An 11,624-nucleotide genomic window follows, 5' to 3' on the forward strand; every position below is an offset into this window, starting at 1 on the left:
CCCATACACACACAGGTCCAATCCCTCCCATGCACGTGCGGCCCCCCACAGCCCCATACACACACCATCCCCCCCATGCACGCGCTGCCCCCCACGGCCCCATACACACACACACACACACACACACGTCCAGCCCCCCCATGCACGTGCTGCCCCCCACAGCTCTCCACTCACACCCAGCCCCCCCACATGCACGCGCTGCCCCCTACGGCCCCCATACACACACACAGCCCCCCTGTGCAGGCACTGTCCCGCATGGCTCCCATACACACACACAGCGCCCCCCATGCACATGCTGCCCCCTATAACCCCATACACACACACACCCAGGCCCCCCCATACATGCGCTGCCACCCACGGCCCCCATACACACATACACACACACAGCCCCCCCATGAATGTGCTGGCCCCCATGGTCCCCATACACACACACACACACACCCAGTCCCCAGCATGCACACCCTACTTCCATGCTACCCCCCGCACACTCATCCAACCCTCCCATGCACACCCTACCCCCATTACCCCGTACACATGCATATCCAATCTCCACGTGTACACTCTGCCCCCCACCACAGGCCTCCCCACACAGACACCCAATCATGCCCCCCCACATGCTCAGACATGCTCCCCCACAGGCACCCGCCCCCAGTGATACTGACGTCCCTCAGTGGGTCATACCACACCTCGCGCTCGGCTGTCCTGAGTGTTACTCAAAGGGCAGCAGGTAACATAGCACTGGGAACCTCACCACATACCGATGCTTGGGGCAGGGGGAGGTATAGGATTTATGTGTGTGTTGGGGGGTGTCACGGAGTCCCCGGGTGATGCTCTGGAACTGCTCCCTACGAAGCCAGGCAGGACTCTGGGGGGAGTCTCCTTTGTGGGAGCAGCCTGTCTGCAGGACGCACAGCTCACCCGGCTTCCACCTTCCTGGGTCTGACCTCGGAGCATCCAGCATCCTCTGCCCCTCCGTGCGCTTCCCACAGCGAGTCCGCACAGGCGGGGTCTTGGGGAAGCTAGAGGGTCCTGCCCCCCAACTCCGCAGTCAGATGTGACTCTCAGCCAGCCAGTAAAACAGAAGGTTTATTAGATGACAGGAACATGGTCTAACACAGAGCTTGTAGGTGCAGAGAACAGGACCCCTCAGCCGGGTCCATTTTGGGGGTCAGTGAGCCAGATAACCAAGTCTGCACTTCACTCCAGTCAGCCCCAAACCAGCTCCCCCTCCAGCCCCTCCTCCTCTGGGCTTTGTCCCTTTCCCAGGCCAGGAGGGCACCTGATTCCTTTGTTCTCCAACCCTTTAGCTCTCACCTTGCAGGGGGGAAGGGCCCAGGCCATCAGTCGTCAGGAAACAGAGTGTCGGCCCTTCTCTGTGTCCAGACCCCTGCACACACCTGCCCCCTGGGGCTCTGCAAGGATCATACACCCTTATCCCACCATCTAGATACTTAAGAACTGCCTAGGGGAAACTGAGGCACCCCCACACTATTCAGAGGAAACATAAAGAACAGTCCCGCTTCGTCACAATGTGTGTGTATGTGTGTGTGCAGGGTCTGTCTGTAGGTGTGTATGGTGTGTGCATGTATATGGTGTGTGTGGGGTGTATATGTATGTGTTTGGGGTGTGTACATGTGTATGTTTAGCATGCGTGTGTACAGGGTGCATGTGTATTGTCTGTGTGTGTACAAGTGTGTGTGTGTATGGGATGTGTACGTGTGTGTGTGTACAGTGTGTGTGTGTGTGTAGAGTGTGTGCCCAGGGTGTATGTATACAGTGTGTGTGTGTGTGTACGGGGGGTGCATGTACAGTCTGTGTACAAAGGGTTATATATATGGGCTACAATCACATACTTCAAATGTGTTCGGCAACCAATGTGTGAGCCCAGGCTGCCCGAGGCCCAGGACCCTGAATTTGCTTCTCTGACCTACCCGCTCGTCAAGCAGAGCTGCCAAAGGCCTATTCTACCGCTGAGGGAAATCTGAGCCACTGCGTGTGCGCAGAATTCATGTCCCCAGCAGATTTCTTTGCTTCCCCACAGAATAATGACTTTCTAATGGGGAGGCAAAGGGAATCCATAAGAGCGGTCATGTGACCCTCCCCAGCAGTATGTTTTGGGGGCCCAGGGCAGCCGGCAGAGAGGTAAATCACTGTGGGGGCAGAGGGCAGGACTGGGGAACACCTGGCAGGTGGTTCTTACCCTGTGCCAGGCTCAGCTGATAGTCCTGGCTGGACTGGGGAGGATGGGACTTCCTCTTCCCCTGCACAGCATCTGGGGCCGGGTCAGACCCACCCCCAGATTTCTCCCCCGGCTGCAGGAAGCTCTGCAAACATTCCCCCCTTCCTTCCTGTGCCCATCGCTCGTCAGCTGCAGGGGGAGGGATCCCTGTACAGGAAGCTGCTCCTGCATCTGCCCAACTCCTGTGCATCTAGACCCCCTCATGCCCAGACCCTCCTGCCAAGCCTCACCCCCCCTGCTCTCAGAAGCCCCCCTGACGAGCCCCACTCCCTCTACGCCTGGATGACCCCAACAAGCCACCCGTACCCGGATTCCCAACTTTACTGAGCCCCAACCAGCTACACCTGGATCCTCGCCCCACTGAGCCCCACTCCCCCAGCATCTGGACCCCCCCACTAAGCCTCCCACACCCAGACCCACTTGCCAAGCTCTATCCCCCCACACTAAGCCCCTCCACACTGCGATCCTGCCAGGCTGAGCCTGCCTGCTCACACCTGGTGCACCTGGCACAGAGGGGCAGGGCCCTGGAGTGTTTCTGGGGCAGGCCCGGTCCTTGCTCTGTGCCAGGGTTGGGTACAGCAGAGTGATTTCTCACCTCTGTGCAGCCAATGCCCTGTGCTCCCCAATGCCACGCTGGAGCTGCCATATTTGACAAATAAAATTTTCAGAATCTTGCAGCATTTTAAAATATCGTGCGCGGAATTTTTATTTTTGTGGTGCAGAAGGCCCTCAGGAGTACCATTTACACAGCAGGTAACCAGAGGTCTCGAGCCGGGGAGGAGCCAGCCCGACATCGACCCAGCCAGAGAGAACAGCTTGGTCTGCATTTTCCTTTCCAAAGAATCCACTGCAAAGGGTCACTGGGGTATAAAGCCAGGTATAAAGCTACAGACTAGGGACCGAATGGCTCGGCAGCAGTTCTGCGGAAAAGGACTTAGGGGTGACAGTGGACGAGAAGCTGGATATGAGTCAGCAGTGTGCCCTTGTTGCCAAGAAGGCCAATGGCATTTTGGGATGTATAAGTAGGGGCATAGCGAGCAGATCGAGGGACGTGATCGTTCCCCTCTATTCGACACTGGTGAGGCCTCATCTGGAGTACTGTGTCCAGTTTTGGGCCCCACACTACAGGAAGGATATGGATAAATTGGAAAGAGTACAACGAAGGGCAACGAAAATGATTAGGGGTCTAGAGCACATGACTTATGAGGAGAGGCTGAGGGAGCTGGGATTGTTTAGTCTGCAGAAGAGAAGAATGAGGGGGGATTTGATAGCTGCTTTCAACTACCTGAAAGGGGGTTTCAAAGAGGATGGCTCTAGACTGTTCTCAATGGTAGCAGATGACAGAACGAGGAGTAATGGTCTCAAGTTGCAATGGGGGAGGTTTAGATTGGATATTAGGAAAAAACTTTTTCACTAAGAGGGTGGTGAAACACTGGAATGCGTTACCTAGGGAGGTGGTAGAATCTCCTTCCTTAGAGGTTTTTAAGGTCAGGCTTGACAAAGCCCTAGCTGGGATGATTTAACTGGGACTTGGTCCTGCTTTGAGCAGGGGGTTGGACTAGATGACCTTCTGGGGTCCCTTCCAACCCTGATATTCTATGATTCTATGATTCTATGACTGACCCTCGAGCGACCAGCCATTGCAGCAGCTGGCTGCGTGCGGAGTTACTGGGCTATAAAGCAGAGGGCAGCGTTACCGGGCCGTCGAGCAGAGGGCGATCCTATCTGGGGGGGTGGCATTACTAGGCTGTCGAGCTGGGGGCGATCCTGGCTGGGGGTGGCTTTAGTGGGCCGTCGAGCTGGGGGCGATCCTGGCCACGGGCAGTGTTACCGGGCCGTCAAGCTGGGGGCAATCCTGGCTGGGGGGGGCAGTGTTACCGGGCCATCGAGCTGGGGGCAATCCTGGCTGCGGGCGGCATTAGTGGGCCGTCGAGCTGGGGGCGATCCTGGCTGGGAGGCAGCGTTACCGGGCCATCGAGCTGGGGGCGATCCTGGCTGCGGGCCGCGTTAGTGGGCCGTCGAGCTGGGGGCGATCCTGGCTGGGGGGGGGTGGCATTACCAGGCTGTCAAGCGCACCAAGTGTGGTCGGTTCCGAAAGCCGGGGCAGCTGGTGCGGAATATCCCTGTGCCAGGGCTGTATTCCCGCTGCACGGGGAGTTATGGACACTCACCGACTCTCTGCTTGGACGGCTGTGGCCGAGCCCCGGGAGGACCGGGCAGGAGGGACGGGCATGACTGCCGACCTGTCCCCAGTGAGCCTGAGCAGTGTGGCATCAAGGGAAGCCCCCGTCTCCATATGATTCAGCGGTGGGATGGGAAGACCACAGCCAGGAAGAGGAGGCCTCTTGGGCTCTCCAAACAGAGACAATCCAGTCTGGGGTGCCAGGTGGGGGGCACAAAGCCGCTGGAGCCGTCCATCATGGTGGGGGGGGGCAGATTCGAGGGACCAGAGCCCCTGAAACCACAGAACTTTGGGGCTCCTCAGCCAAAGCGGGCTGGAGTCTCGAGGAGCCGAGTACGGGGGAGAAACCGGTTCACGCTTCGCTCCTCGGGCTGGGGATCCCGGGGGGCCGGGACTTTCTGCTGGGCTTTTCCTGTACACCAGGGCTGGGCTGGGCTTGAGCTCAGAGCGTGTGTCAAGCCCCCATTACAGCGATGAGCTGTAGGTGCAGCGACCGGATTCACTCCCGGGAGCGTCTGGGTGAGGGCTGGGCATGGCCAGGAGCGGGTTTGGGGGAGATTCGGGACAGGGGGACACTGGGGTCACTGCAAACAGTGACGGGACGGCGGAAGCCAGCAGGTGACGTGTCTATTGCTCCACCTGTGAGCGGCCCCTTTGGGGGCACCAGACGGGGAGAGTTCTCTAGCTGCCCTGAAGGGAGGCTGCGGCAGGATCCGAGCGCCTGTCAACGAGCATCGGTCTTTGCTGTGGTGGAGGAGTCCTTTGCTCTCAGCCCTGCCCCTGCGTTTGAGCCCCGGGCAGCCCCCTAACCTCCAACGCCCCTCCCTGTGCCACGCACTCCCGTGCGGTGATGGGGGGACACACGCAGGCCCCGGCAGCATCCGTCCCCTTGTGCTGTGGCCTTTCCTCTGGCACCAGAGCAGAGCCAGGCAGGGAGCCCTGGGCTTGGCAGAGCCATCGGGGGTGGGGAAGGTCAGGGGGTCTGTCAGAGCCATCTGCGGAGGGGGGCACGTAGAGCTGTCAGGGAAAGGGGTGGTCCAGTATCCTCTTCCCATGGGCGCCTCTGCCCCAAGAGATCTGCTTAGCAGGGGGCACTGCTCTCACAGGATCCCTGCAATGGAGCAGACAGCAACAGGGATGTCACATGGGCCCAGGCCCGGGTCGGGGCTACGGGTCGGGGTTTACAGGGGATGCTGGGAGTGCGGGCGGGCGGGGAGAACAGGATGGGGGACAAGGTAGCTGGGGTGGGGTGGGGAGGGGAGGGGCTGGGTTGGAGGCTGTGTGGTGGAGAGAGAAGGGGATCATGGGGTGAGGGGAAGGGGGCTTGGCTGGGGGCCATGGGCTGGGAGCCCTGGGGCAGAGAGGGCAGGGAGCTGGGCTGGGGACCTAGGGAGGAGGGAGCAGAAACTGGGAGATGTAGGGCGGAGGGAGCAGGGGCTGGGGGCCACAGGGTGAAGGAGGCAGGGGCTGAGGGCCGTGGGGTGGAGAAGGCAGGGCTGGGGGCCATGGGGCAGAGGGAGCAGGGGCTGGGGGCCGTGGGGTGCAGGAGGTAGGGGCTGGGGGCTGCATGTTGGAGGAGGCAGGGCTGGGGGCCGCAGGGCTGAAGAGGCAGGACTGGGAGCCATGGGGCAGAGGAGGTAGGGGCTGGGGGAGGTAGGAGCTTGGGGTGCGGAGCGGAGGAGGTAGGGGCTGGGGGAGGTAGGGGCTGGAGGGCGGAGAAGATAGGGGCTGGGGGCTACAGGGCAGAGGAGGTAGGGGCTGGGGGCTGCAGGGTGGAGGAGGCAGGGCTGGGGGCCATGGGGTGGAGGGAGCGGGGTCTGGGGGCCACGGGGCGCAGGAGGTAGGGGCTGGGGGAGGTAGGGGGCCATGGGGCGGAGGAGGTAGGGGCTGGGGGAGGTAGAGGCTGGGGGCCATGTGGCGGAGGGAGTGGGAGTTGGGGGCTGCGGGGCAGAGGAGGTAGGGACTGAGGGAGGTAGGGTGCAGGAGGCAAGGCTGGGAGCTGTGCGGCAGAGGGAGTGGGGGCTGGGCGCTGTGGGGTGGAGGAGATGGGGCTGGGGGAGGTAGGGGCTGGGGGAGGTAGGGGCTGGGGGCCATGGGGCGGAGGGAGCGGGGGCTGGGCTGGGGACCATTGGGCAGAGGGATTGGGGGCTGAGGTGTGGGCCGTGGGTTGCTCAGTCCTTACTGACATCTGGGCCTCATAGCTCCGACGCAGGCGCTCGTAGGCCTCCATGATCACGGCTCTTCTGCAAGGGGAAGCAGGGGTCAGTCCTGAGGCAGTGCCTGGCCCCTCACTACCCCATCCCCTCGGGGTCCCCTAAGGGCCGGGGGTTCTCACCCCCTCCCCTCCCATGGAGCCACATGGGACTGTGAGCCAGACCCCAGCCTGGGGCAGAGGCACTGTGTGCCGGGGGCTCCATGTAGTGGGGGGTGCTCGCTGTGTGTGAGGGGGGTCTGTACTCACTTGCTGGCCAGACCCCCGCCGGGGGGCAGGCTGGGGTTCACCTCGGACGCCAGGCACCGGAAGACAGCCATGAGGCTGGCAGCCCCATGCTCCTGCAGCTCCCCATACAGCTCTGTGGGGAGAGGGGCTGGCTCATGACTGGCTCTGCCCAGGTACTCAAAGCCCCGTTCTGCCCCTGCACTGCACCTGGTTACCCCCTCCCCGCTGCCCCTGTCCCCCCCCATTCTCACCCCATCTGCCCCTGCCCTCCCTCTACTCCCCTCCCTGCTGCCCCTGCTCCCCCCCATGGCCTGAGGGGCAGTAGCTGGCACAGGCAGGCGTGGGCGCTGCCTGCTCTGGGTCCCTTGGTCTAGCTGCCCTGTAGCCAAGGGCCTGGTGCTGCCCAGGGCTCAACCTCACCCACCTGCCACCCGGCTCTCCAGGTGGGCGTCCAGCTCCCGCTCCTTCTGCAGGGCGGCCTGGGAGGTGCTGGGGGCCCCCCGGAAGCACACCACCATGCAGGTCATGTTGTCGCGGCTTCCCTGGGCAGGGGAGAACCAACCGGGTCAGGGGGCAGCGAGTGTGGGGACAGGCGGCTGTAGGGGGCCCTGATGGGTCATTAGAATGGTGGGAGCCCAAGGGGACATTATGCCTGGATACGGCCCAGCATGGGGCCCGGGGCCCATACAACAGCCAGACAAGGAGAGCAGCCGGATCTGTACCTCCCCAGCCCAGCGCAGGAAATCCATCGAACCAGACAGAGTTGGGGGGGGGTCCCTCATCTCCCCCCAACCCCTCTGCCCCAAATATCTGGCCAGGCAGAGATAACAGAACCGCTGTCCGCTGGAGGGGAAAGGCCCTGTGTCCCATTCCCTGCCCCCTGAGCCAACCAGTCCCTGCCCTGGGGTCATATGGGAGCCAGCACCCCCTACAGGAGACAGGCCCCATGTCTCATTCCCTCCCCCTGCCTCCTTGCACCAGCCAGTCCCTGCCCTGGGGCCAGAGGGGAGCTGGCACCACCTAGAGGAGACAGGCCCTGTGCTCATTCCTCACCCCCCTGAGCCAGCCAGTCCCTGCCCTGGGGCCAGATGGGAACCGGTGCCCCCTAGGAGAAAGGTCCCACGTCCCGTTCCCTGCCCCACCCCACCCTGCAGCTGGAAACCAGCGACCGCTAGAGGCCAGTGGCCCTGCCCCCCATCCCTGCCTCACCTTGTAGAGCCCGGCATCCAGGACCTCCTCGCACACGGCCTGCGGGTCCCTGCCGAGCTGCAGGCGGGAGCGGACGAAGGCGCAGAGCCCCTCGGTGTCGAAGGCGTCCCAGACGCCATCGCAGGCCAGCACCAAGAACTCGTCCTCGCCAGGGCAGCGCGCCAGCTCATACACCTCAGGCTCGGGTGACACCAGCTGCTCCGTCTGGCCCCGCCAGGCCACGGCCTTGTAGTCAAAGTCACCCAGGGCGCGGGAGACGGCGAGGGAGCCGTTGACCCGCTGCAGCAGGACGGTGCCGCCGGCGTTCTCGATGCGCTCCCGCTCCCGTGGCCGGCTGGGCTTGTGGTCCTCCGTGTAGAAGGTGAGGCGGCCGGCCCGGCATAGCAGGGCCCGCGAGTCGCCCAGGTTGATGAAGTAGAGGTGGCGCGGCGAGACCAGCACGGCCACGGCGGTGGAGCCGGCGTGCTCCCACCCCTCGGCACGGGCCAGCGCCTGCATGCGGCTGTCGATGTGCAGGAAGCCCTCCCGCACCGCCTCCTTCACCGCCTCTGGTGACTCCACGTCCCCCGTGAAGGCCTCACCCACCACCAGCTCCCCCAGCAGGTGGCGGGCGCAGAACTGCGCCACCGTGCCGCCCGCGTGCCCGTCGTACACGGCAAAGAAGGCCCAGGTGGCCAGGCTGCCCGGCAGCTGGGGTTGAGCCGTGTGCGCGTCCTCCATGTGGGCCCGCCAGCCCTGCATGGCGCCCAGCCCGTAGCGCAGCCCGCCCCCCTCGCCCTGCTCCAGCAGCTTCTCCGTCCGCGGCGCCTCCAGGAAGGAGCCGGGCCCCTCGCCACGCTCCGCCTTGAAGAGACGCGAGACCATCCGCTCTGCCTGTGACACCAGCAGCCGCACAAAGGACGCCATCCTGTGCCCTGGGTACTCACCCTATTCCCAAGCCTGGTGCCCCCAACCAAGTGCCCTGGGGAATTGCCCGGTCACCACTTGGCACCAGCCCTCTGATCTCCGGCAGGTTTCAGTTGCTCAGTCCCAGGGCCTGCACCCTGCACCTGCCGACTCCCCGGGGCCTTCCTGGCGCCCCCATGGTGCTGTGCGGTTGACTCGCCCCCTGGCAGCCCCAGGGACACGTGCACTGTAGGGGCTGTGGCGGCTGTGTCCTCCCTGGCACCATAATTCCTCATCCTGCAGCTAAATATGGAATGTTAAATCTCCTAATCCCTGCCAGGCCATGGCCCAGCAGGCAGCTTGGGCCATGCGAGGCTGGGGTGTGGGTAGCGAGACCCAGGGCCAGCCCCACCCTAGCCACTGTGGGTATTCTGCAGAGTGCAGCCAGACTGGCAAGCGGTGCCATCACGAAAGTGTGCATTTGGGGCCCATTGGCCAAGCTGTCTGGGGGCTGTTCCTTTCTGGGCAGGGGTAGCAGCATGGCTCAGCTGGGGGTGGGGGGGAGCAGCAGGGCCCAGCTGGGGAGGGAGGAGCAGAAGGGCCCAGCTGGCATATGCTGCTTTTCTCCCAGGTTGAATTCAAGGCTTCTCCCCACACAGCTTCACACAGAAACTTGATTTGTTTTCACTTCCTGTCCCAAATTGCTGGGCAGTGTTGCTGGGCAACTGTATTTCTATATCCTACCTCCCTCCAGAGGTGGCTGCATCTCACCACCAGCCAACGGATCCCTGTATAAACAGCCCCATGCGCCACCCCAGAGGTGGCTGCAGGGCATGCTGGGGGTATCCGTGGGGAGAGGCGCTAGAGAAGCGTTGGGTCATTACTAATGTAGTGACTCTGTTATGCCCAGAAGGGAGCGGTGCTGTTCCCTGGTGGTCCCAAGGTGTGTGTGTGGGGGGGGCAGCACAGGGTCTGTGCCCCCTGCTCAGCCCGGTGAGGGGCAGCGCTGAGTCCCGGGCTGGGCTGCACCTGTGACGGACACTCAGCTCTGGCCTCACCCTCAACCCACCATGGGAAAATGATGCCCGGGGTCCCACCATCTCCATGGAGATGCCCCATCCCCACAGGCCCTACTGTCACGGACTCACAGGTCATGTCCACTCTTGGCCCTGTGCGGTCTATGGGGGGTGCCCCTTTCAGTGCGACAGCCTTTCTCGGGGGTCCACTCTCGGGGGTTAAGCCCCTCTGGCTCCTGGAGCCGCACTTCTCTGAGCCTTAGCACACCTGTCTCTCGCCGTGGACCCTCTCAGGGAGTCCACTCGCTCTGGATCCCTGGGGCCTCCACCCCTGAAGGGGATGATGCCCCCCTGTTCTCTAGACTGGAGAGACTCTCAGCCAGCATAACACAGGAGGGTTTATTGAGCATCTGAACCCAGCACAGGAAACTCTCAGGGCCTCAGGCCTGGCCTCCCTCAGCACAGCGCATCCCAGTCTCCCCTGAATCCAGGTGGGCTCTGCCTGCTCTCTCCCTCCAGCCTTGAGCTCCCCTGCTTCCCAGCTGGGCATCCGATATCATCAGCCCCAGCCCCGGCCTCTGTCCATTATCTTCTCTCCAGGTGAACAGGGTCACCTGATCCTTCTGTCCTCTCTCTGCAGCCCATTGTCCTCCCACTGGCCAGAACCGGCTGCGACTCCTGAACTGGGCCTCCGGGTCACCAGGTCACCGGTTGCTGGGGTCTCCATTCTCCAGGCCAGTGGTTGGGGTCCCAAGTTCCCTCGCTGGCCCTCTGTACCAACAAACTCCCTCTCCTATTACCTCGTTAAACCCGTAGCACCTAGGGAAACTGAGTCCCACCCACTCTGCATGCAAACCATAGGAAAGCCAAGAAAATTCCCCATAGGCAACAAGGAAAAACAAGAAACTCCCTCACTTGGTCACAGTTGCTGGGTGACTGTATTTATACATCCTACCTCCCCCCAAAGGTGGCTGCATTTCAGCACCAGCCAATGGATCCCTGTATAAACAGCCCCACGCCCCACCCAAGAGGTGGCTGCATGGCATGCTGGGAATATCCGTAGGGAGAGGTGCTAGAGAAGTGTTGGGTCATTACTAATGTGGTGACTCTGTTAGGCCCAGAAGGGGGCGGTGCTGTCCCCTTGTGGTCCCCAGGCTGTACACCCCCAGGTAGGAGGTGGGGCAGCGCAGGGTAGGGTGACCAGATGTCCTGATTTTATAGGGACAGTCCTGAATTTTGGGTCTTTTTCTTATATAGGCTTCTATTACCCCCCACCCCGTCCCGATTTTTCACATTTGCTGTCTGGTCACCCTAGCGCAGGGTCTGTGCCACCCCACTCAGCCTGGCAAGGAGTCCCGGGCTGGACTGCACATGTGGCGGGGGCTCAACTCTGGCCCCGCCCTCAACCCACCAGGGGGAAGTGATGCCCGGGGTCCCACCATCTCCATGGAGATGCCTCGTCCCCACAGGCCCTACCACCTGCACCCCGGGTGGTGAGCCAGGCACTCCGGCCCCCATGCCCAGGAGCTGCAGGTCTGGGTGCTTGGGGTGGCATAAGAGTGAGTGAGGAGGGGCTCAGAGTGCCAGGGGGGCATGGCATGGGGTGGGGGGCAGCGGTTTGGGATGACCACGTGGAGGAGGGACTCCTACCCT

General features: G+C 62.5%; 1 protein-coding gene across 1 annotated transcript; it reads right to left on the minus strand.

The window, feature by feature from the left end:
* Positions 1–4,064: 4,064 nt before the first annotated feature.
* PPM1N (protein phosphatase, Mg2+/Mn2+ dependent 1N (putative)) lies at positions 4,065–11,607 on the minus strand. The gene is made up of 5 exons (XM_043501603.1): positions 8,071–11,607; positions 7,286–7,403; positions 6,883–6,994; positions 6,604–6,664; positions 4,065–5,532 (listed from the first exon to the last, which is right to left on the minus strand). The coding sequence occupies exons 1-5, from the start codon at positions 8,974–8,976 to the stop codon at positions 5,503–5,505; spliced, it is 1,227 nt and encodes a 408-aa protein (XP_043357538.1). The 5' UTR covers positions 8,977–11,607; the 3' UTR covers positions 4,065–5,502.
* Between the last annotated feature and the right edge of the window lie 17 nt (positions 11,608–11,624).

The sequence above is a fragment of the Dermochelys coriacea genome, chromosome 23, assembly GCF_009764565.3.
Source record: "Dermochelys coriacea isolate rDerCor1 chromosome 23, rDerCor1.pri.v4, whole genome shotgun sequence".
Classification (NCBI taxonomy): Eukaryota; Metazoa; Chordata; order Testudines; family Dermochelyidae; genus Dermochelys; species Dermochelys coriacea.